The sequence below is a fragment of the Carassius gibelio genome, chromosome A23 (genome assembly GCF_023724105.1).
Source record: "Carassius gibelio isolate Cgi1373 ecotype wild population from Czech Republic chromosome A23, carGib1.2-hapl.c, whole genome shotgun sequence".
In the NCBI taxonomy this organism is placed as follows: domain Eukaryota; kingdom Metazoa; phylum Chordata; class Actinopteri; order Cypriniformes; family Cyprinidae; genus Carassius; species Carassius gibelio.
In genome coordinates, this window is record NC_068393.1 from 14,525,865 (window position 1) to 14,552,780 (window position 26,916).

Consider the following 26,916-nt stretch of genomic DNA (forward strand, 5'->3'; position numbering starts at 1 on the left):
AGGAAATGTAATATTCATAAAAGCAGACTGTAAAATATTCTGCAAACATAAAACTCTGGAGATGTTCTCTCCTCAGTTAAACCCAAAACTTTCTGAAATATTGTAAATGGTTTTAAGAACAGATTGCCCATTGGTAGAGTTTGTGTGTGGATGTTTGTGTGTGAGTGTGTGTGTGTGTGTGTGTGTGGTAACAGCAATCATAATAAGCTGTAGAAGGATAAAAAATGTCCAGATGGGTTGAAGATCCACTCCCTTTGGTCCCCGAACACTTGCTGTTTTGCAGTGGTTGATTCATTGGAATATACTCAGGAGCAGCTGGGTTTTGCCTGTGCTGTATGTGAAACAATTTCCATTTGGTCATCCAATCACTGCGTCCTCTCCACCTCTGCTTAATTTATAGGTAGATGGAAAACAGGCTGAATTTGGCCTCTATTCTGTAGAGGTTAATTGTGTGAGGCGAATCTGTGTGGCTATTGATAGTGGAGGATGAACTGAAAACAAGCATTGTCTCAAGTGTAGATTTGCAGATAAATGGGCTGCGGAGTTGTACTGGAAGTTTCTGAGAAAACTGCAGACCAGGCAGATGTTGGTGAAGGTGCTTGTGTGGAGACAAGCTCTGAACAGCATATCGTAATCTTTTTCATGCATTGAACTACTTAACTGCATGTTTATCTGACTCTTACAAGTATTGGAGCTGCAGAAGTGGTCATCTGTTCTCTAGAGAGTAATGTAGGCGAGTGCTTCTGGTTCATCTAAATTATATTCAGCAGGGGAAAAGCTAATGCCAACAGAGTTTTACCAATTTACCAATTTTTTTTTTTATCACAATATTTAGAACCATAAAGTTTATAATTAATTATAATTCTTATAATAACAGTAATAATAATAATAATAATAATTATTATTATTATTATTATTACAGACTATATAAATAAATATAAATATTACAGGGTATGATGATATATCAGTACTACTGTATATAGGATGTACATATAGGTAAAAATTTGAATTTTAAATATTTTAATTATTTAAAAAAAATTAGTTGACTGGCATAGTTTATATATATAACTGACTGGCATAGTTTATTTATATATATATATATATATATATATATATATATATATATATATATATATATATATAGACAAAATAGTAATGATTTTTATATTTGGCACTTATCGTTTATAGGCTTTATCTGCTTAGTGGTTTTATAATATCAGTGCATATATTGAATATACATATTGGCAGATATTGGATTTTTAAGAATTTTAATTCTTAAAAAAGTAGTTTTAGATACTTCAATTATTTAAAGGAAGTTGTCTTTTTTAATTTTTTTATTTATTAGATCATCCTGTTGAGAAGCACTGCTGTATGTTGTCCTATGTGGACCAAGCTTCCTGTAGTCCTTAAGTTTAGTTCCACAGCTGCTGCTGCCACCTGTATTACCTGCAAGTTCAAACACACAACCCCTGTCTGTCATGGATGCCAGCTCCCATGAAGCCTAGTGTCAAACACAGCCAAAGTCAAGCAAGTCTCCAAAAAACTGTTACTCTCTGCTGGTCGTGCAGTCTCTGTTTTGGCACATTGCTTCAGCAGCCCTTCAAAGAACCCCACCACGGTTCCAGCTCAATTGTCCCCATGAGGACCATTAAATAAAGCATCGTGGGAAATAAAGAACGAATAAAGAGTGGGGAGCTGGAGCATGGCAAGTATTTAATGCTGCAATCATTACTGTAGTTACCATGATGAGAGGGGAAAACAGCATGCTGATGAATGAGTGGTTGTAAATGCTGTTGCTGGTTAGTTCTTCTCCATTAGTACGCAGTGGCTGGCCCGTTCCCAGAGACTCAGCTCCCAGCCCAGGGCAGCTGCACTCCTGCCTGTGTTCAACAGCTTGGTCCCAGAGTGAGGAGCTGTCTGAGTGGGAGGGTAATGAGCTCGTTCCGCCCAGAGATGAATATCCAGCTGTGGGAGAAGAATCGTCCTTGCGCGCACATCTTTGTTTAGGCAGTTGGTTTCGTTGTGGGGAGGGATGCAGTTTGGGAATATGGATATACGTATGATGGTAGATCTCTTTAAAGCTTTACTTTAAAGGGATAGACCATCCAAAAATTAAAATTCTGTTATCATTTACACACCCTACAATTGTTCCAAAGCTGTATGAGTTTCTTTCTTCTGCTGAACACAATAGATAATATTTTGAAGAATGTCAGTTGCCAAACATTTGAGGTAGCCATTGACTTCCATTGTATTTTTTTTCCCCATACTATGTAAGTCAATGGCTAAATGTTAAGTTTAACAGACGAAATAAACTCATAAACATTTGGAACAACTTTGAGGGTGAGTAAATGATGACAGATTTTTCATTTTTGGTGAACTATTCCTTTAAGTGAGAGCTAAATTATGGCAAAGGTGATCTAAATGTAAAAGTAAGGGACATGCACAAATTAATACACATTATTGGCTGATACTGATAAACCAAAACCGTAAATATCTATTATGGAATTTATATATTGTACATCACCAGACAACATAACTAAAAAACCTAATTAACTTTCCTGAGCAATGCAAGAGAAACATCTGAGTAATAACATCTTCCTCTGGAATTATTTATTCGCTCTTTCCTTGATATATGGGAGAAGGTGGGATTTATGTGATGGTGGTTTTCATCAGACCTAAAGCACTTAACCTGAGTGGGGGTCGGTATCCTCAACCAAAATCAATATGTGATGTACGGTATACGGCCATGTGCTGAGTACACATCGACTAATAGGTATTAGGTTGAGGACTGAGTAAGGAAAGGAGGATTAGGGTGATTGTGTTTTATCTGCTATGGTCTTTAGTGGATTGCACCGAGGACACACACATGCACACATACACACAATAGACAGATAGATAGAGAGACCTCTCCATTGACCTCTACTATGTAGATAGCAGTAAACTAGAGTGGAACAGGCTCTTGCTCTGTGCTAACAGATAAAGATCAGATTTGAGAATCACATTTATGAAGCAGAACTCCTTTTGAATTATTCAAATATAAGAACGGTCTTAAAACATCATTAAAAAAAACCCAGTTAAAGGTATTTTTAAGCAAAAATGAATATAATTAACAGGAATGTGATACCTAAGTTTGTTTAAAGTTATTAAAAATGATTTTAACTTATTTAGATGAATAAGTATTGAATTCTAATGTTGGCCATTTAATTGATTATCAGCCATTAAAATACTAACAGAATTTTTTTTTAAGGAGCATCTCTATTTAATTTCATTAAATGTTACTTTATTTTGTGACATAAGCCAAAAGGTTAAGCTGTTCGTAATAAATAAATGACAATAACATTAGTGTCAAAGGCTTTTTATTACACACCAGTTAAGTTAAATACATGTTTCAAAACAGTAAAACATAATACATACTGTATTACTGAATATGCCACATTTATAATGAATAAGCAATAATAAAATGACATTATAGTAAAATGTCAGCTTGTTGACTCATTTCCACAGTCACAAGGTATGGCCTATTGTATTGCCCAGCATTAATTGCTGTTATTTTCATCAAGGTATTAAACTGCAGTTGAGGCAAACGTATCCATCTGTTTCCTCAGACTTGTTTGGATTAGGATCAGTTATAGCAGAGCAGCAAAATGGACCGTTTGAATCTGGCAGATTGACAGTGATTTGATTTGGACATCTGTCAGATGAAGCCCATGGGCTGTAGGAAACCAAGAAGAACCATATGAAAAGGAATCTCAAAAATCGAGTTGCTAACAACAAAACTACTAGATTGATTAACATTCAGTGGAAATCAAGATCGGAATCTCACCATATGGTTTTAGGGTAGCCGAGTCTGTAGAAATTGACTGGAGATATTGAACGAACAGCTTCATCTGAATGATAGCTCACACCTGGATGCGTTGTCGACAGGCGGTGTGCCTCACCGAGCAGCAGGCCAGTCGGCAGATGTGTTCTCACGTTAAATTACGCTGATGTCATTTCCCATTGGTAATGTCTCTGTTACAGTTACAGCGGCTCTCCGGCAGACAGCAAGCAGGAAAAATCCCCACTTTCCCACTTTTTCTTTTTTTTTTTTAGTAGAGTGGCGTTGCTTTCTATTCTTGAGAGCCATATGACAGTGCAGTGGAGTAAGGAACTCCTAGCTGTAGGAAACCAGAGCAGATCTTGCTGGAGGTGCAGTTAGGTCATTCTCACTCATAGTCTGCTGGCGGTCTCCACTTCCCTCTTTATCTTCTCTGCTGTCTCGCGTCTATTATCCATGGCAGATTTTTGACTGCTTGTGCAGTGTAGTGTAATGAGTTGAGTGCTTAGGGGGATCTGCTCATAATCATAACAGCATTATTTATTGACGATAGTCCATACAATAAGACACTTCAGCCAGCTGCTGTGAAGGAATTTTCCATGTCAAAGAATTATTATGAGGTTTGGAGGTAACTGTTTCTTCTTTGGTTAAACCATTGTTGAAACTTTGATGAAAAGACCAATGAAAAGGGAAAGACATATCTGATGTTGGTCCTCTTCACTGGGTTGACACCCAAAGATAGTTTTGCAGATGGACTGATGGATGGATTGGAAAGTGGATTGGTAGATTAAGTTTTGAATGATTGGATAGGTGGATAGTTGGATGTTTGAGTAGATAAATCAGTGGATGAATAGAAGAATAATTGGATAGGTAAATGTATGGGCAAGTACATTGGTATTTGAAGGAACAAATGGTTGGATGGACGGGCAGGCAGATAGATAGATAGATAGATAGATAGATAGATAGATAGATAGATAGATAGATAGATAAACAGAATTCGAAACTTCACTGAAAACACATGAAAGTGAATATATTTAGAATTTCTTGTATCTTCCACTTAAATAACCAACCACTCTTTTAAAATACATGAAGTACCACTCTATGCTTTACTCCTATCCATTTTAATCCTGAAATTAGCACACATGCGTCATACCAGATACATGGCACAAGGAACAAGCAGAAGCCGATAAAAAGCCTTGAGGCTGCTCATGAAAATGTGGGAAGTGCAGAGAGTTTGTGGTTGTTTCTTAATGGAAGTTGCCAGCTGAGAGAGCACACTGAGAGAGATGTTAACCTTCTGAGATAGCATGCACATTAAAGATGCATTACAGAGCGCTTTGAAGTCAAATTAAGTCTTATTCGAGTCATGACAGAGGGTGTGTAGAATCGACCGGATGTGGTGCCCTCTTCTGTCTCCTTATTATTTGATGGGGGTTTCAGGTCATTGTAGTCCCCTTGAATATCAGAAGATGCCCAATTGTCTTTGCTAAATGCATTTCTTAGTCTACGTGTCGGTCTGAAGGGAGATTAAGGGCCCTAGAGGAGTGTGAGTGCTGTTTAGGGGTGCAGCACCACAGCTGGTAAGTGAACCTAGAGCCCTGTGCTGGAGGCCCAGCTGACCCCGTGTTTTCTGCTATGTACATCAGGGGCTCAATTCCACCGGCCACCTAAAGTCAGCGAATACGCTGTGTCCAAAGATATAAATGACCTCTGATGCAGAACGGAGTATAACCTTGAAAAAAATGTGTGTGTGTGTGAGTGTGTGCACATGGCGAGTATCCAGCAAGGGGAGGGTTAAGAAACATAGCGTATAAATAATTGATAATATGGACTGGCTTCTTTGTGAAGATGAACTTCCATTGTGTATGTGCCAATCAGTATTGAAGGTGGGGGGTTTTGAAAAGAAGCATTAGCTCTCTGTGCTGTTGACCTCATTATGTGGCTTAGAGCATAAAATAAACATTCATAGACGAGAAACCTAGTGAAATAATGCTATGGATTACAAACACATTTCCCACTGATCTTTTGCCAGTATGTTTATCTTCACTTCTACTGAATATTCATTTTTGCTTTTATTTTTCACAGTGTGACAGATGAATAAAAGCATGGCACGGTGTCAGGAGAAGATTATTATTATTTTAGTTTTTTGCCAGTTGCTTCCAATTGCAAATTTAATTCAATTGAACCACCATTCTGGTTCTGCATTTTAGATTACTGTTATTCTTTTTCCATCCATCTATCTGTCTGTCTGTCTGTCTGTCTATTTTCCTTAAAAGCTCATTTTTTTCTTCTCTTTTCAATTTAAAACACAAAGTTTGCAATTACAGTTTAGCACAATTTCTGGCAACCCTCTCCCTTAAATCCCTATCAACTCGAAAGGCTTTGACATGTTTTTGGTCTAATTGCCCTTTTGTGTTTTCGCTGTCGTTCCAGCTCTCCCCTTCAAAACACTCCCAAGTATTCCCAAAAGCTTTTATTCTCGGTTTCCCTCTCCCTTCCTCATTGCCTCCCCCTTGTCACCCCTCCCAACCCTTTGTTAGAGACAGCCCCTCATCCGCTCCCCCTCTCACTGTCTTCTTCTTCATTCGAGGCAGAGAGAGGGAGTCATGAGCGTCCGTGCCATAAGGATGCAGAAAACATGCTCTCTCATTGTTTAACGTAACGGAGAGATGGACTAAGTGTCATCGGCCAGTTTGTTTTCTTTTTTCCTGCTTTTTTCCTCTAAGACTCTACTCACTTGTGCGTGCCGCTCCCTGGATCTTTGGCTGAGAAGCGCTGGCTGAACGCAAGCTTGCGCTGACAGAGTACCTGCTGCCTGGGGGATTTTCTGACATGAATAGCGGTGATCAGAGTATATGTTTTGGCTGGCAGTGAACACTTCCTCTGAGAAACAGCTGGAGCGAGTTTAAGCCCAGGACACGAGGTGGAACACCCGAAGAGGAATGGATGCTTGAGATAAACAGAGAGAAAGAGCTCTAAATAGCTTCTGACTCCAATGAAAAGAAATGAGAATGGAAGAGCCACTTTCCAGAGCGACGAACAACTTGGCTGAGTCCACAACAGCAGCTTGTCATGTCTCAGGAATTATGCACTAAAAAGGACTAAGGACTGTAACAGATCTGTCCAAAGCAGTTGTCTAGTCTACTTTGCGCGTACCGTGGCGATCTCAGCTGTTACTCGAATCTTGTTTCTGGTTGCCCTGATCAAGGAGCATGCCTCTACGCTGACAAGAGCAGCTGGTCAAAGAGTACTAACCAGACACCACAACTTTTGACTGTACGGTTCATCCAGAGTGCTTTCTGAAAAAGAGGACCAGTGTTGAAGGATAGGGGGTTTGAGGAAAAAGACCCTGCTTCTCTGCGGGGCATATGGTCGAGCTTGCTGAAGACAGCTGCGGACTCTCTGTGGGCTAGTTATTCATTCATTCAGGAGATTCAGCCTGGGGCAGGGGGGAGAAAAGTTTAGAATTTTACGACCGAAGACAAGCCTAGTGTTGCAATTCTCTGGAGGATTTGGGAAAGGGTCACTCTCCAAAAGTTTGCGTGTTTATATGTGTGTGAGAGAGGCTAATGCCTCCGGTTCCAACTTGTGGGCAGCTGAGCGTTTCCCTGGACAGACGGCTAGCATGATGCCCAGCCACACTCACAGTGCCTCCTGACACATGCCACAACAAGAGCAGCCTGGCATCTTCATGCCCCTGTCAGGCACAGACAGGTGGCAGCACGTCCTGAAAGAAGGGAATCCATTGTGTCATAAAAAATAACAAGCACCCCTTAAGACAAAGCAAGAGCCAATTCATTACTAATTCACCAAGCTGTGGAGTTCTGTGCTTGCGGATTTAAAGTACAAAGTGCAGTGGGGATTGTTTGCACCCGCTTGTCCGTGTTTACAGTCTAGGCCAGGGGTCCAGTGGAGTTTTTGTCAAATACACTCAAAATAACTCACACTCTAACCTTTCATGACAAACCACCCCTGTGCTTGGGGAAGAAGTGGAACGATTGACAGAGGGTTGGGGACTGTATGACTGGTACCATTCCAATGTGGCTGTAATTTGGGAACAAAATGCACTGCTTGGAGACTGATAAAAGTATTTGTCTAAGTTTTTCAGGAAGGAACTGCGATAAGAAGCACCACTGGAGTTTAAGCTGAAGCGGATTTTCGGATTTCTTTTGTCTATCCTTCTTCTCGGAGTCTGTTTGAAACGCTTGCCATCTTGGCGTACTTTAGGGACGGCGCGGAGTGGAGTATGACCAGTTGTCAGTACCCCACGCCGCTCCCGGAGCGGGACCGCATGTACCAGCACAAAGTGTCGCTGGTCGTGCGGTACTTCATGATTCCTTGCAACATCTGTCTCATACTGCTGGCCACTTCCACGCTCGGCTTTGCTGTACTCCTCTTCCTCAATAACTGTAGGTCACAGTTAGTGAAACATGACGTGCAGCGTATGTATATATATATATATGTCTGTTTGTGCGTTTATGTTTGTGTTTGTGCATGACCCCGTATCATTTTTGTGGTTTGATAAGTTACAGATTACAGATCCCTGGTGTGCTCTGTAGAGTTTTCTTACAGTGATGCACACTGAGGCAGAAGGGAGACACTTTGACGGATGGATGGTTCAATAAGGATCGATGGCAATCAAAAAGTAATCCCTAATGCGTTGGCTTCAATCCCCTGCCTGACAATGAAATGAATAAGGATGACATAGATAAACTGTCCTCATCCTACAAAGTGCTTGAGTGCTTGTGTCTAAAAACACTGCTCGGTGGCATTCTGTCATCCCTGAAGCAGTGGTATTTAGACTTCACAGTGGGATAAAGGAGCAGATTAGATGCCTTTGGATGTGAAAGCTTGGCATTAGCGTCAGTGCTTACTGTATCTGCTTGAGTGAATCTGCAAACACTTTGGTCTCTTATGGTGCCCCGGCAGCTGGTTTGTGTTGCTAGATAGTTTTGGCACTGTACTTACAAAAGAAAAGATTGGAGAAGAAACATGAGCTTTTTTCCTGTATTAGATGTATCACAATCGCTATCGTTCTTTATCTGCCTTTTTGCACCATTGCATGCCAGGTTTTCTTATTCTGTGAATTCTCAGTTATATAGAAATGTTATATGTAAGACTACAGTATGATTTCAGAGCTTTTGTATGATTTTGTTGGTACGCTCTGGTACAGAAAGAAGTTTAATTGATTAGAAAATGATCTCGCTGTGCATCAGTGCTGATGTCTCATTAAATTCTTAATGATATTGAAATTTAGATGAATTTTTAACAGGGAGTTTGTACAGCGCATCTCTCTTTCTCTCTCTCTCTCTCTCTCACACACACACACACACACGGAGACTATATATATATATATATATATATATATATATATATATATATATATATATATATATATATATATATATATATATATATATATATATATATATATATATATATATATATGGTCTGTTTACACTTGAGTTCAGTGGCAGTCTTTGGCTGTTCTCCAGCATTAAGTTTGTAAGATACCGTGTGATATTACACTACAGACAATGGTATGTTATTAACTGGGTCACAAGGTACCCAACAAAATTTAAATGTAATTTTTTGAGTAGATATTAACAGTATATTGTTGAATAGTTACATAGAAGAAATTAAGTGACTTTGTTCTGTATAGAAACAATAATTTAAGATATGAATATTTTTGAAAGAAAGGCACTGGAAAGGAGAAAACAGTAAGAGGGAGCAAAAAGAGAGCATTCAGCCATATGTGCCCTCTGTAAACCATTACCTATATCATTTATCATAATCCTACCTATGCCCTCACTTAAAGAGATCCACAGTGCCTCTACATTAGATCTATATTAAGAGAACGAAAAAGGCCCTTCATGAAATTCTAAAAATGTGCCCTCTCCATCCCTCAATAAAGGAGTCTGAGTGTGAGGTTAATTTATAAGCCGAGCATGTCACAAAATCGATTTAATACAGACAGATTCCATTAGATTTAAACATAAACTCAGTTAGAGCACTCCATCCCCGTTCCTCAAAGAAGAGTAAAAAACTGGGATGGAGTGAAAGGAGTACCATTAACATGGAGAGTTGCATCGTACTGTTTGAAAGCTTGTTGGAGTGGGATACAGACCAAAGGTTAGTCATTTCCATTTTCATTTAGCAGGCACAGAGAAGAGAGGCAACACAAGACTAGAGCTGCCCAGCCCAGCTCCACAACCAAATCCATCAGCCTTTGCATACACATCTGCAAACTAGATAATAAAACAGAAAGGAAAAGAGGATGACGGACACTGAATGAAAACATGTGGCTGGCATATGTATATGCACAGAAATGGTAGCCTGCCTGACAGTTCATGTTGAGGTCTTTTTGTGGCCTGAATTGGCTGACTGTATCTGTCTTGTCATGCTTTTTACATGCCTATTTATCAAACAAATATTAAACGCGAGTTTGAAATTGCAATATTGATTGCAATATCGAATTTACATTATATAGTGATATGTGAGACGTGAATTCAGTTTTATAATATTGTGATTTATGTTTAGTTATTCTGCCGCTTTAAATGATTTGCTTCTTTATCATGTATACTTAATTACTTCAGTACTTTGTGCAATTATATTCTTGACTCGTTCTCAGTTTGAATTTGAATAGAAATATTAGAGTCTTTATTGATAAATACTACACTGCGTTTAGTCCATTCAGATTTGCTTTGCATTTTGGTTAATCGCCCTTTTCCCAAAAAATATTGTGAATTTTTGGAGTGAGAATATTGGCTTAGTATAATAATAAGTATAATAAATATTGATATACTTTTCTCCATCCTGTTTTTAGCAATATTTAACTTTTTTCACATTTTAATTTAATGGAAGTCATAATGCTAATGCTAAATTTTTTAATTTCTCAGATTGACATGGTAGTTTATCAGTTAAGCTCCATTATCTTTAAAATATTGTACATTCTTGGTATCAAAATATTGGTATAGGACCATGAATGAAAACATTGCAATATATTTATCTTCCCTTTTTAAACAATATTTAACTTTGACATTTTTAAATACTAATTGGCCAAATGTTTGTATAACAACCATTAAACTGTAAAATTGTCAGCTGTCCCTGGGAACGATTTTCTACTTAGCTGTGCTAGCATATGTAGCAGCTTTGAATAGCCTAACATAAAGAATTGCAATGTTTTTGCTGAGTAACCCAAGTATTAATATAATATTGTATCACCAGGTCCCTGCTGATTCCCTTAAAATAAAATTCACCAAAAAGAAAATATACTTTTTAAAGTCAAACAGCATTGGACTCCTTTGATTTTCATAGTATAAACTAAGACACTGAGACATAAATATCTTATTTTGTGATCCACAGAGGAATCTGTAAGAAGCTTAAAGGTTTACAATAACGTAATAAGGGATAGAGATGACACAACTTTCATTTTCGGATGAACTGTCTCTTTAAGTAAAGCAAATGTGCTTTATTGTGAACCTTGTGTTGAATTTCTCAGCCGTGTATCAATTACATGTGAAACAAACGTTCCCGTGAGATGCGTACAGACAGTTGTTTTGTCCTCTGCTGTCACTGGACATATAAGAAAGTCGAGCTGTGCTTAGGGTCATCACAGGGTTAAATATTATATTGTGTGAGCAGTATATAAGTATTTAATCTCTATGATACACACCTGTGTGTGTTTTTTACACCCTCAGCTATAGTGAGGTTTCCTGGAGGATGAAACTCTGTAACTGTCATGATTGACTCTCGGACCAGTTCAACAGACACTTCATTATTCAAGAAGAGAAGCACAGCAAGTCACCCCCCCCCCCCCACTCGCTTCCTCTTTCCCTCACACCTCTGTTTTTCTGTCTCTCTCTCCCCCTCTCTAGTGCCGGCTCTCCAATCTTCCTTTCACTCAGTTGTTGAGAAGCAATTTGAAGTGAGCCTAAAATTAAACTCTATCCTGGCAGTTGGGGGTGCTGCTGAAGAGATTCCAGCCCTGTGTGTGTGTGTGTGTGTGTTAAAGTGTAACTGGCTGGCTGGGCGATTGATGTGATAGTTTTGTGGCGTTGGTTATTCCCGCTTGAAGAAGCAGTGTGTTGTAGCTGCACTTTAGCTTGATGGATTTACACACGCGTTGTTGAAACGCTGGTTCTGTCAAGAGTAATAAGGGACGCAAGTTCAGTGTTCTCAAAATCACTCCGGTTTGGAGGAAGATTAGATTGAGTGGGGTTGATTCCAACTTCTGTGGCAGTTCTCAGTTTTAGTCAGTGCTGATTTTAATGAGTTTCAGCCCAACAATTTTGGCTAGTTTTGCAGTCTGAATATTTTAACATTTATTAGTGTAAGAGCTTAAAGTGATAGTTCACCCCCCAAAAATTTAATTTTTTCATCATTATCGCGCTTGTGTCGTTCCAAACTCGTATGACTTCTTTGGAACACACACACACACACACACACACACACAAAAGAACTACAAAAAATGTCTGAATGTTGTTTTATCCTTACTATGAAAGTCATTCACTGAATGAAAAAAAAAAAATAGTTAAAACATTATGTATAGAAGGCCTAAAGGGACATGCATTATTGTTTTTCTGTCTTGTTTTTCTTGTGATCTGCAATTTTCTTGTGACCTCAACAAATGTTTTTAAATTTTTTTTTATATTTCAAACATTATTCTTTTATCATGCAGATGTTTGTTTCCCATGAATTGGCTCATAATGAAAATGAAAACACGTTCAGAGTCCCTATAGTGTCTAAAACAGTAAAGTTGTAGCTTCCTTCACGAATGTCATACAGTTAGACAGGAAAGTGCTTTTTCACTGATAGACAGTTTCCGCTTCAATGAGTCACTAAAATAAACCCAAATTTTCTCATCCATGGTACAGCAGCATAGAAATGGCAAAAAACATATATAGAGAGCTACTTTTGTTATTTAAAAAAATCAGAAGAACATATTTTAGATTATAATAAAATGTCAAAATCATGAGAGAATTAAGTTGAGATCTTAAAATAAACAACTGTTGTCAAGATCACAAGAGAGTCAAGTCTTTATCTCCAGAAAACAACAGATTTTTTGTTTTGTTTTGTTTCTCTGTGTAGTGTGTGTTTTGGTGTGAATTTATCTGTTCAACAAGTAATTTCAATGTCTGACCAACAACATTATATATAGATAGATAGATAGATAGATAGATAGATAGATAGATAGATAGATATTCTTTGATCAATAAAAAGGCTAAGTGCATTGCTGCAAACAAATTTGACAGCATGTCATGTCACAGATGCTGTCAATAGAGCTCAAGTTGTATTTAACCCGGAATATTCCTTTAATCTCATATTCCAACTGATCTCTCTTAATCTATTCTTTTTGAGATTTAACCTCTGTGAAAGAGTCATGTAGTCCACTGTCCACCCACTCATTCAAAACGACTGCTGTCCGCCTGGGACTGTCCGGATGTCTTCCTTTTAACTAATGTGCCTCTCTCTCTTTTCTTCTTCCTCCGCAGATAAACCTGTTCACTTCGCACCGGCTTCTCCTCCTGATGGTAAGTCCCATAAGAATTCCCCTGAGCAGAGTGTTTTCAACCTGCCCAGATAATGATCTGAGCTCAGGCCCCTTTGCTGTTTGAAGTGGCCATCCTCGCCTCGCCTCGCCGCTTGTGTGTAGCCTGTTAACATGGTCAGCGAGAAGCGGGAGGGACATCTGCTTTGATGTAGAAATCTGACATCTTGATTTATCTAGACTGGTGGGATGCAGGGTGGCTGACTTCTCCGGCATGCGGCTAAAGTTTTCCCAAATCCCCCTGGGATGCAGCTTCATTTATTACTAAAGCTGATTAGCTGATTGCTGTTGCCAAGTTTATGAATATAAATCTCAGTATTAAATGAAGTATTGTTTCTCTTGTTGTCACCATGCACTGAGAGTCATTAATTATACAACAACAATTTATTGGCAAATGGCATATCTCTGCACAGATTAATTGAGAGAAACAGCTGGCTTCCCCACTTTGTTAATGAATATTTATATGCGACAACATGAAATGGGCTTTGGAGGTTACTCCTGAGCTTCTGGCAGTGGATATGCTTCTCTTTATGAGCTGGAGGGAGCTTCATTATGGACACCGTCATAAATACTCGAACAACATAGCTGTGTGTGTGGGTGTAGTCGGTATTAATGTGCCGAAATTACATGTGGTATAATTAACTCCATTGCACACGTGCAAACATTTTGAAAGTTTTCAGCATGGCTGTTATCAGCGAACCAGACCTGAATGACCAAAGCAGCAGCAAACAAACCGTAATAATGCTCTGAGAGCAATTCTGAGTTCATTTGTACACATTTTATAATTTAGTTATGGTTTTTGTATATTGGTGAAATAATTCCTTAAATTATTCAATATTTATACATATTTTATAGACTGATTATGACGTTTAATTTTAGATTTAATTTAATAGAGCATTGACAGTAGGGCTGGGACAACGCGTCAAAGTCATCGATGACGTCAACGCAAAAAATACATTGACACAAAATATGCGCATCGATTTGTCGACCTGTTTTTATTCTCTAAAAAACGTTTGCAAAACGTTTACCTTATGTGCGCTGAATATACGCGATGACCAGATCAACATTCTGTCCAACGTTATATAACCAATCCAGGGGTTTTTCTGCATTGATCTTTTTTTTGGGGAGGCTGTCAAAGCCTTATTTGAGCGGTGAGTGATGTAGAATAGAATGACTGCTGCGCCTGACAGGGCGCATACAAGAGAGAGCCCCGGCTGCGCGCGCACACTCAAAGTGTTCAAACAACATGAGCGCTTCTTGCTCTCTCTCTCCCTTGCGCATATTAATCAAAATCATTAATCACGATAGAAAAAGGGCGAAACACCAAAGTTTCACGCGCGCTCGCGCACTCACACTCTTCAAACTACACGAGCGCTGCCTTGCGCTCTCTCTCTCTCTCTCCCTCGTGCATATTAGACAAAATCATTAGACACGATAGAAAAAGGGTGGAACGCAAAGTTTCACGTGGAGCATCAGTTACTGTATTCTTTAAATTACTCTAAACAAGTATTTTGGGTGACCTTTTTTATTGAATGCTAGACATCAAGTTGTTGTTATTTTCATCTGAAAGAAGAACTTTTTTCAGTAAGCTAGGCCCTATGTGTTCAGTAAGCTTGTTTCAGTAAGCTATGTGTTTTCAATGCTTCAAGGTTTTATTGAATGCTGTCTATATACAAGTGCAAAGTAATGCATTCTTAGTCAGTCTTTTATTTTGTAATTTTAAGAGCAATAAACATATATTGCAATGTTAAGGAATTCATGTTTTTTTCATTCAGATATGTAAATCAGCATGTATAAATTGTTAGTAGTCAATTAATGGGGAGATAATCGAAATCGAATCGGTACGAAAAAATAATCGCTAGATTAATCGTTTAAAATATAATAGTTTATCCCAGCCCTAATTGACAGTGTTATTTTATTATTATTTATTTACTATTACAGTAATTTTTTTGTATTTTGTATTATCTTTTATATTTATATTTTCAGTATTTATTTTAGTGTTAGTAATTTGTGCTTTTGTAATTGTTTTATTATTTTTTGTGTCTAATTTTAGTTGAAACTTTTTTCAGTGAGCTGACAAGAGAACAATGCTTTTTTAAGTTTCAGTTTATCTATTATTTATATTTTATTTTATGTCAGCTTTATTTCAATTAACAAAACCTATTCTTAATGATTTAATTTTATTCTAAACACTGAACAACAATGACGAGATTAAACAAATGCAAAATTAATCAAAATATTCAAATATAAATATTTATATTTATACCCCTCCAAAAAAGTGCACAGTTTATCTTGCAATTTTTCTCTTACTGTTTTCATCATCCGTGCATTTTAATTAAACACATTTAATGAGCATTACAATTCATCTTTGTAATTGTTAAATAAAAAACTTTGTTAACAAACACTTTTATCAGTAATTTTGTTGAGATTACAGATGCATTTGAAGAAACTGCTCCGCTGGGTCTAGGCTCGATTTGCACAATAATTGCCCAATCACCTGCTTCATAGCATACTATGTCTGAGGGGTTGAGAAAAGGCTTGTGGTAAAGTAGGGGCTTTAAGATTTTATTCCCCAGCATCTACAAGACTGTTATCTCCTTGAAATGCTGTCCACGCAGCACTGCTGGGTAATTATGCCAGATTGATGTTTTGATTAACCTTACTCCTTACCAGGAGATCGGAAACTCATAAAATTTGACATAAAATGTATACATCTGATTTGTAGAGAAATAGAGGCGGTATACACTTCTAACTGCTTTTTAATAGAAGTTTAATGACATTAGAGATTGCTTTGAAAACCTGCAGTTCAGAGAGAAACAGCGAGGCGCCGAGTGAAGTTGCAAAACTCCATTCCCTCTTTGATGCTTTCCGAACCTTGGGCTATTGATCACACCACACATTTTCGATACATGGATGTTTCTTCTTCCCCGCCTGTTTGTTTCCGCTCTAGCCGAGCGTTTAAAAGCCACAGCCAGCTCTTAATTACATTTCCGATTGTTCTGTGAGTTCTCAGACGGCCGCTTCTTTATGTGCCAGACCTACACAAGCCCACAGCAAAGCTCTCCTCTCGGCTATCTCATCCCATGCCCTGCGGCCGCTGTCTTCTGAGGCCATTAAGCGTCAAGGGAGATCGGTTGTCCAATTACACTTCCGTCCCCAATCCTTCATTGCCAAATTAATTCGTTACAAGACTGAGATGTACTTATATAAAAGCCTATGCATTAAGAAAATGAGCATGAGTGGGAAAACATGTCCCCCGTTCCAAGGACGTAATGACATTCCCAGACCAAATTATCCACAGATATTAGATTAAACGGAATCACATCACAGACATATAAGTTTCCTGCTATCACAAGCACAACTGAAGTCCTTCCCCTTCAAATGGCAGAAACCAATCCGTATTGAAGCTTGCCCCCACTTTTAAAGCGTATTTGTATGTTCATCTGCCCGTTCCAGCTCAATAAAATGAAGCTTAACAAAGCAACCTTTAATTAGCATCATTTTGTAGGCCATTTGTTCAATGTCTTTAAGCGGATGTCCTTCAGAGTTTTAGTCGCTTAAGCCAGCATGTGAGCGGCAAACTGAACACTGCCAGATTCTCAAACTCAGGGCTGTGTTGCCCACACAGAGGTCATTAGTGTAAGAATTGGCAGAGCTTTGTCCCGTTAATTTTCTCTGTGGCGTTTTAGAAAGTTGGCTTGAGGAAAACATCTTTCTTTCAATAAAACAAATATTTGTTTCTTTCTATCCAGCCTACTTATGACGTTGTGTGCGCCAAGCGATAAACTTGAGGGGATTCTGTACTTGGAACGCCTTTGGTTTGGCCAGGTATTCATGCTATTTTTAGAAGGAGTCAGCGAAACAGTAACTGGATTGTGTTGGAGAGTTTATAACCATTAGATCAGATGTTTTTGACCGGTTTGAGAGTTACGTATGGGAAGATGTCGCCTGTAGCAATAGGTCACCTAGCATTCCCTCTTTAATTTGGGTCATGTTGGAAATGAGATGGTGAGATACGGACATGGTAACTCAAACCCTCCTCGCTGTCTCCAACACATCTCGACATGTGGTAATGAATACACTCCATCTGAATGCAGCCTTCCGTTCGGCGTTTGTCACAGCGAGTTTTCCCCCTCGGGGAAAAAAAACATAATAACATATTGAATCAAGTGGGTGGTGGGATGTAGGAGTGAGATGTTTATGTGGGCCCGAGCTATGGAACTACTTTCAGAGACCCTGCCAAACTTTCTTTAGCTTTAAAAACTCAAACCGCTTCTTCTAAAAGGGGAAATGATAATAAATAAAAGGCAGGGCTTATGTAATTTATTCAGCTATTGCTGTGTTCTTGACAGAAGGAAGCAGAATTAATTATTACCAGTCTCTTATCTTAATTAAATCTTTTCATGTCATGGATTTCACACAAAAGAGCCAGAAAAATCATGTTCATCGCCTCTTTTTTTGGTTTGCAGAAAACGGTGCGTATCAAGATATCAAATATGTGGCATAAATTCATCTGGGGATTAACTACTATACCTAATTCGAGCGCTCACTGAAGTTTTCGAGTTTGACATTACGCCAGGAAGTTTTGTTGCCCTCTGTGCTAGGTGAACATAAATACAACTGCGAGAAATTATCGAGAATGTCTGTCTTTGTAGTTCTGAAGAATCAGCATTTGCTTGCATAAGCAACAAACAGAAGAGCTTGTCATGTCAGGGAGGTGTGGGTAAAGCTTGTTTTGATATTAATCTGTCTAACGTATTCTTGACAGAACATAGCGGTGTACAGCGCAGAAATGGAAGCTATTGATTTCTGGAGGGGAGAGATGGCAAGTTTATGCATAGAGGATAAGAAAGTAGATGTACGATGTGGCCCGTTTGTTACAGAGAATTGTGAGAAAAGCAATTCATATTGACGTTCGCATCAGTGAGGTTTTGTCACGGCTTGGGTTTTACCTAGGCTTTAGATTGAATATATATACTCAGAGTCTTTTGTGTTGAAGTCAAACTGGCATTTGGGTCAATGACGTATAAGAAGGTCCACCATAAAGAAAAGAAAAGCACTTTGAAAGTTCTTAGAGATTAACTCTTTGTATTCATGCTGGTTTCATGTGGTTTTAAAGAACATTTATACAATTTTCAAGTCAATCTTCAATGTAATGATTCTAAAACTGTCATATGATGGAACCTTCAAGGAAATGTAGTGACATTTTCCATACACTTTATGTGAGTCCACATTTTACAGATTGAGCTAGCCTAAAAGTTTCAACTTATCTGATATTTTAAGAGACCTTGATGCACAGGAGAGTGAGTCAGAGAGAGAGAGAGAGAGAGAGAGTCAGGAGAGTCTGCGGGGGTAATCTCTGATTTAGTTTTTTCTGCTTGTTGGTTGGACAAACATACTTCAGAAATTCCATTCATAAATCATAAATTACTTGAATTAAAAAAAAAAGATATATTATATATCATTTAATGTACAAAGGATTATTTAAGTATTATATGTTATTTATTCATTTATTTATAGCATTTCATTCAGGACAGTTTTATCACCCTGATATTTTTAACTCTTTCCCCAAAACATGTCAAAATGATTATTAATTGAAAAAAAAAAATAATAATAATAACAATCGAAGAAGGGGTGTATTCAAATCATTGTAGAGGTGTATTCGTTGCTCTTTAGTAGCTCCCTCAAATAGTAACATGAACCAGAATGGTGGCAGAATGCAGTGTGCTAAAGCACTCAGTAAATCAGGTCTTTATGAGAGGAAAATGTCTACTGATGTAGTTTTGGATTTAATTGTAATAATTACAATGCATGGCAGTAATGAATTTTGGATGATGATGAAACATTGTGTGCTATTTCGGAAGCATACACGGATGCATTATCGAGGCAGTAATACCTTGAGATGCTGTGTTGTATGATTAATGTGATCATCTGGCACATAGATCCAGGGTTCAGATGTTGTTGACAGGCTTACAAGGAAATACGAAATGACTTGATAGGACCATAATGCAAAGGCAATCCCTACCGTTTTTTTTTTTTTAATTGTTAATGGCCCCCGTTAATATTAGAACGCTCTCTAGTCTCATTATGAAACCAATTATGTTGCATACACTTCAGTTTTTATTACACACACTCTGACTTCTCTTTCTATGAGTATAATTGTTCATGACTTGAGTAATGTTACAGATCCTTTAAACCATTTATCATTATTTTATGGATGTTATTCCATTATAGTTTATGAGCAAACAGTAATATGTATAATTTTGGTGTATGTATTTATTTGCAAAAATTATCACTGTATTACAGTGTTTTTTTTAATTACATACAAAAATAATATACTTATGACCTTGAATGTCATGTAAATTACATTATACTTGATTATAGTAATTATTCAGTGCCATAGAATATATCTAGGTAACTTCTGTTACCTTCAATGTATGACATATTTTATTTTTTTTTTATTTTTTTGGCCTGTACTTGGGCTTCTTAATAGCCGCATTTGCACTGTCGGGCCAGTGCGAGCCAGGGCTTAAAGCGGGCCAGGCGGGGCTCATAGCCCCGGGCCAGTAGCACCGAGGCCAGAATAGCGCAGGGTTTCCACAGTGGAGCCTGAAGCTGTGCTGCACTTCACTAAAACACGCCCTTTACACGCCTCTCAGAACAACTTCATGCAACCTCATAATTTCACCAACAAAGAGAAGTTATCAGAAAACTAAGAAATAAGTCACTGGAACATGCGCGATCACAAAACGAACAAAAATGAAATTCAAAAGCATCGATGTTTTAACTATAGAATAAGTGATACATTGATCAAATTCATTTAATTTATCAGAACTCAAAATTAATCACACAGAAATACACTTTTTTCTATGTTATTTATTTATTTTTAACGCTTATGAAAATAGCCTGCTTATTCAGTCGAGTCTGTTTCTGTTCATTTGTAGCCACAGTAGCCGTCACATTTAGAATGAATGATAGCTAATATCTTTATTGTTTTAAAAGCTCCCGAACAAAAACATTATTATATTTTTTTTATGATAGGCAACGTGAGCTAAACTCTCGAGACAAGGCTTGTGACAGATAATATAAGTTACTGAATAAATACACATGATAGAGAATAAGAAGCTGACGTCTGATTTCTTCAAGGGGTCATATTTACCATGTTTACTATGGTAATGTTAATGCCCATCGTGCATAGTCTTTTTCATCGCTTATAAATATTTCTGCCTTGTATGGTGATTATAATCCTCATTAGATCAAGTTATTATATATATAATCTGCAGTAGGCTTACATATATACATACAATAAATACATTCTTGAAATATATTTGATTTAGTTTACAGATAAACAAGGGGGAAAAAATGTGTGCGACACATAACATAGCCCTGGGTTTCAGTTCATTTTTGTGAGAGGCTTAATTTGTTCACAGAAAGGAAATTCAAATAGCAAAAAACGCGACATATTATTTGTTTTCTTTATGTTAAAAAAGCAGAATTTTTATTTTCACTATAAGTGTGCATAAATAAAAGCATACCTTTACATTGATGCATTATTAATAAGACAATAAGTGTTTAAAGTTGTATATATGTGTGTGTGTGTGTGTTTATCCTTCAGAGTGTGTAGCTACAACATCTACAAGTATGGGCCCATTGTTGCTATGCTAACCAGCTGACCCTTAGTAGCATATATTTGTATGGGTTACGTGTTGTGTCCTGTAATAGTGCCTTATTTTTCTTCATAAAAAGACTCACTATGTGTCTTGCTAGTCAGATTGTCATCACAAAAGCAAATCCTCACAGCAGGAGGGCTACTGTCCTCTAAATTATCTGCTCCAGTTTCTCTGTCCATTCTACTGTAACTGCGGGTCGAAAGTGCTTTGTAATTCTATTCAAATGTTCCAGAAGCAGCAGGAGCAGCACAGTCAGTGTTTGTGCCTGGACTGCTGCTGACATGATGGAGTAGGTCTTCATGAAGAGTGCAGGAAACCATAAATCTCTGTTTAAACCCCCAAAACACAATCTTTCCCCTCTCTCTCTCTCTCTCTCTCTCTCTCTCTCTCTCTCTCTCTCTCTCTCTCTCTCTCTCTCTCTCTCTCTCTCTCTCTCTCATTTGCTAACAAAAACAGACAAGGTCTTTGAACCCATGGAAGCAGACCAATCCCTTTTCCCTGTTATGCAAGACTCAATATTGCACTGGACAGTTGTTTGGGCCGTGTTGTGTGTATTTGTGATCGTCCATGTCCTCTGGTTACATATACCCAAAAGGAGTCTAACTCATTCTTATCTAATTTGTATCTTTCCCAGACTTCCCTTTAATGGCTTGTTTGACATGTGTGCTCCGCACCACTGCACACAATTATGACAAGGTGCTTAGACAGCCCGGTGAGGCTGGAGGCCAACATTTCTATTGACACGCACTTTTTTAGGGCAGTGGACAGCCGACAGTCGAGAGCCAGCCGTCGCCTTGAGTGATCATGATAGATGCGGCTATCTGTGCAGGTGTGAGTGTGTGTTCATGTGCATGTAAACTAGCATCGCTCTGCATCAAGAAGTGCATTGCTCAGTATATTGCATGCAGATGCTCCATTAGTATTATATAGGGCTGGAATGATTTCAGTGTCAGTGTCAGAGGATGAAAGGGAGAAAATTAGAGACTTTGGCTTTTGTTTTGAGTCTCAGTTTTTAGAATTCAGAACTTTTAGTGGGTATTGTACACAGCGGCTCAATAGAAATAATCTCTTTACATCTGAAATGTTATTACTGATATTTATGTATTTGAAATTCTTACATATAATCGTGTATATATTAAATTAGTATAATAGTTAACATTTTTGCGTATCAGTGTAGCATTCCACTAGTTGATTAGCCTGCTAGCTTAGCTTAAAACATGCAAATGTTCGATCAGGTATCACAAACAGACTGCTAAATCAACACAATGGCATTGCTCATGAAAAAGGTGCACACTTTAAAGTAAAAGTTTGAAATAGTTTTAAAACAAATCAAATATTTTTTAAATAAAATGTATTTAGTAATTGTTTTATTTGTTGAAATATACATTTTGATCGCTACATTTTAAACACACACCAAGATGTATTACCATTTCTGCATGAAAATATTTGCACACAGATTTTGTTACCAAATTTTTCTTTGTGTCGGGAAAGAAGTTCGAAGGTGCCTGTTGGGCGGACTTGTTTTTACCCTCCTGTTTTCCTTTAATGATACATCTTGGAATCCTTAATTGAAAGAGGACAAATAAAGGCTGTTTTGTATGCAGCCATTTGCAACGCCACCATGCAACTCTGGAGAAGCCTGCATCGGGGACATTTGCATAATGAAAGTGATTGTATGTGTCACAGAAGGGTAGAGGGTAGAAAAGTCATCCAGTGCATAAACAAAGATGTGAGCAACCCCTTTGGAGATCTGGGAGGTGCTTTATGAATTCATACTCAAAATATGCTCATGTTACACAGAAATGCTTTTGCTTATTATTCAACCACGTCTTAATCATCCTTAATCAGTCAAAAGTGTATCTTATGCCAAAATAACAACTTTGAGGTCATTCTAGAGTAACAAAATGAACTTTAGGTTATGCTCACCTCGTTTTCCTCATATGTAACACATTAAGCATGACGTTCTGCCCTGCAGGAGCCTGGCGAGATCTCTTCCAGCTGTTGTCCTGTACTGTTTCCCAGCATGCCTCTTTCTGAGGCTGTGTCCATTATGAAAGGATCTGATTTACCTCAATTAGTTCAGCCTGGACATTCAGCTCAGACTGTAGGAATCCTGGTTTTGCGGCTCCTGAAATTAATGAGCCCGTCCGAGAGGACCTCCCAGGAGTCAAACCAGGCTCCAGCCTGGGGATCCAACGCATCGACAAGACCTCAGGCAAGGCCTATGGCTTGTCCCTTCAGTACCCTGCTGTGAGGAAATACTCATGGCAAAGCATAATTTACTGTTAGAAGAAATGCTCTTGCGTTTTCAAGCTGCTGTGATGGAAATCTCATCATTAGATTCATATCAATATTTCAGTCACACTTTGCATCGTGGGGAGATTCCAGCGGGAGGGCAGCTTCAGATGCTGCATCTTATCCCAACATGAAAAAGCATGCAGATGTCATTTGCATTTCGCTTCACGCACTACTTGCATCATTGTCTAAACCATCTCACTTATCGTCTTCTTCTCGAAGGGTTGCAAACATCTCCCTTTCTATCAGCCTGTCTTTTGCTTTGCTATTTTTTAAGAATGTCTGCTGTAGGCACGACTGGATGAGATTGAGGTGTCTGTCGATGATGCCTGAGGAAGGGAAGGGTGCGCACGATCTGGATCAGGCCCAGGTGAGGTGAGAGCTTGTCTGGATGTGCAGCAGAAATCCCTGAAGCCAGTCATTGCTTCCTCTGAGCTGTCAGTACTCCGGTTTAGTTGTTGAAATAGAAGATGTCAGGGTCACTGTGGTCAGGAACTTTTTTGGGAGAAGTCATATTTCAGTCTAGTGGCTCAGTTTATAGAATGGCTTTTTTGGGGGAGATTGCACTTCTTACTGTCAAATAAATCCAGAGTCTTAAAACTTCAAATTCAGGTTAAATTTAGCTGAATTGCAAAAGTTTGTTCTTTTTTTATTTGAAGGATGATGATCGCTTTTTCTTCATCGCTGTCATATTGTTCCACTCCATATGAAATCAAGCAGAATGTTTTCACAGCTGTTTTCCATATAAAAGATCCCAGTGTAAAAAAGAAACCTATGTGACTTCTTCTAAGTGGTATAGCGTTATTTAAGAAATAGACTAAAATACTATACTTATTATTATTATTATTATTATTAATGCAATTAATTAACCTGGATTTTTTTATCACTATAAATAAATTATAATAGTGATATTTTGAAATTTAAAGAAAGAAACGGCTATTCAGTGGCATAAGAAGCACATTATTTGTGCTTAATTTTCTGGAGCTTGACAGTGTCTGTCTCTCATTCACTTCCATTACGTGGAAAAGAGTGCCCGGAACATTCTGCCTAATATCTCATTTTGTTTTTCTTAGAAGAAAAGACATCCTACAGGTTTAGAATGACACGAGGGTGAGTAAATGTTGGCAGAATAATTATTTTGGGGTAAAATGCCCCTCTAAAGTTAATTCTTGTCAGCATTCAGCCCATCTGTCGATACTTTTAACTGTATTTTATGTGGACCATTTCAGAAATGCTTAATTGTACGTATGTTGTTTCCACTGCATTGAACGTAACATTTCACACAGGTGTTGAATATTTCAGAATGAATTTCAATGAATTTCTCTAAAGAGGCACCTATTGCTATTCTTTAAAGTACCGTTTGTGCATCAATTCTTGTGTGACTAGAAACTCATAAAGCATCGCCGGTCTTTTTTTGGAAGCTCGCACGACAATCCATACTCCTTTATGCGGTGTAATTGTGCAGATCTGAGGGCTTAAGTAATCATAATCAGTTATGGATAATTTTCAGTACAATGGCCATTCTTTGCGAAGTTTTCCTCTATTTTGTCTCCAGCAGAACAGAAGCGAGTGACAGTGAACTCAAGCTCCTGTGATCCATTATACCGTCTTTGCGGTTACCCTGTAAAGCTCTCTCTGCTGCATAGTCCTTCAGACTTTTTTATAAGATTACAGATGATGCTCAGAAATGAATTTGAGGGGTCAGTGCAGATATGTTTTCCAGTCAGACAGCAGTACCTGGAAACACTGCAGTCTTATCCATCACAGAAGAGAAACAGCCACCCTCAGACAGCTGAAAAGGAAACCAGTAGTGCGTGGAAGCAGATATGGCTAGTTTAGTCCCGGCCTGTTGCGATATTGGCCATGCAGGTCTCAGTAGGAGATAGCAGATCTGGTGATCTGAGGTCTGTTTCATGTCACCTGGCGCCTTCTAGTTTACAGCCTTAATTCCAGAACACAGCATCCTGCCGAATACATGTGGCACGCTGTCAGATACTCGCGATTGAGGCCTCTGTCTGCAAAGAAATAACAGTCTTTGATGCAATGCCTAACAACCCGCTGCTATATCGGATCACCCGTGCCACCTTGAGTTTAGGCTGCTTTGCGCAGTGCTGAAATTGAAGTCAAGTGTTCATTGCTCTTGGCACCTCTTGCTGCACTTTTTTTCCATCAGCCAACACATCTCCACTCATGCATATGAGACGGAATGGCGATCACGGAGGCGTCTGGCTTTTGATGACATCACCGGGAGGGGGTGCTTGTGTTGCATGTGGAATCCTCCCAGAAAAAGAGATTATGTGCTAGAGTCGCCATATGCTCCTCCACCCCAGGTGACTACCGGCAAAACAGGAAGTGCCACCTTTTTAATAAGCGGCGTAATGCCTGCCAGCATCGTATTAGTCACCAGGGTATAACTGTCAAATGCATGTCAGTATTACTCATCATTATCGAGTCGTTTTGTTGAGGAAAAAACTGATTTCTTATTTTTGTCCACTTAGACTTTAAATGCGAGTTTAAAATGTCTGTTTGTTCATTTGATGAGCATCAGAAGCTCTTTTGCTTTTATTTCGGTGTCGATCAGATTATTTTTAGAGGTGGTTGAGATTCATTATTGACACGCAGAGTTGAGGAAGATTTCAGTGAGGCTGATTGGGTGTGTGTGTGTGCGTGTTAGGATGAATAATTAAAAGGTGATGTAATGCACTGACGGAGAGAGGGAAGGAAAAAAATAAGTGATACAGAGTCAGTGTAGATCTGCACTCCAGGCAGCACCGCATTAGAACTAATTTTGTTAATGCTAACAGAAAATGCGAGTTCAAACGTACAAGTCGTTTTGTTTGACAGCAAGGCTTCTTGCAACTTATTTTGGTATTTGTCAAACCTCTGAAGTCTCCTGTGTGTGTGCTGTCAATTCTGAATGCGGCTCTGCTGAGATTGTCCGGCTTCTTCAAAAAGCTTTTATGTCTGTTTCCTGAAAACACTCCATCTGTTTACCCATTTAATTGGTGACAGATGAATCAGATGATGTGTTCTGCAGTTAATGTCATTCATTTTTTTCTGAGAGCATTTGCCTATCCTGTTAGTGTAGGAATGTTCAATGTGACATGTTTTTTTTTTAATACTGAATTGTCTCTAGGTTGCAAAAATGACTAATCAGTCTTAGAAATGACAAATTTGTCTTGAACAATTAATTAGGCTAGTTTTGCATTCATCAACACCTAATTTGACACATTTCTTAAAGGGATGGGCAACCTAAAAGAGGAAAACTGTCATTATTTACTCACCCTCATGTCACTCCAAACCTGTATGACTAACTTTCTTGTGCAGAGCAAGGTATTTTTCAAATTCAAAACATAAAATAGTTCCTATTGACTTTCATTGTGTGGACAAAAGTTTAAATATTCTAACTAATAATGTACAGGTCGTGTACAGGTGCATCTCAATTAATTAGAATGTTGTGGAAAAGTTCATTTATTTCAATAATTCAACTCAAATTGTGAAACTTTTGTATTAAATAAATAAAGTGCACACAGACTGAAGAGTCTTTGGTACTTTTAATTGTGTAACAAAAGCCCACAAATTCA

The 26,916-nt window shown here is 38.3% G+C and overlaps 1 protein-coding gene across 6 annotated transcripts in view; it reads left to right on the forward strand.

Moving 5' to 3' along the window:
- Nucleotides 1–26,916, forward strand: part of LOC127944967 (agrin) — a 228,413-nt gene that overhangs the window by 75,844 nt on the left and 125,653 nt on the right. For 4 of the 6 annotated variants that reach the window (XM_052541409.1, XM_052541413.1, XM_052541408.1 and 1 more), the window contains exon 3: nt 13,312–13,350. In XM_052541409.1, the coding sequence (XP_052397369.1) occupies nt 13,312–13,350 (39 nt within the window). Of the gene's footprint in view, nt 1–6,384; nt 8,260–13,311; nt 13,351–26,916 lie in introns of those variants that run through there. The other 2 variants (XM_052541410.1, XM_052541411.1) reach the window with 2 other exon arrangements.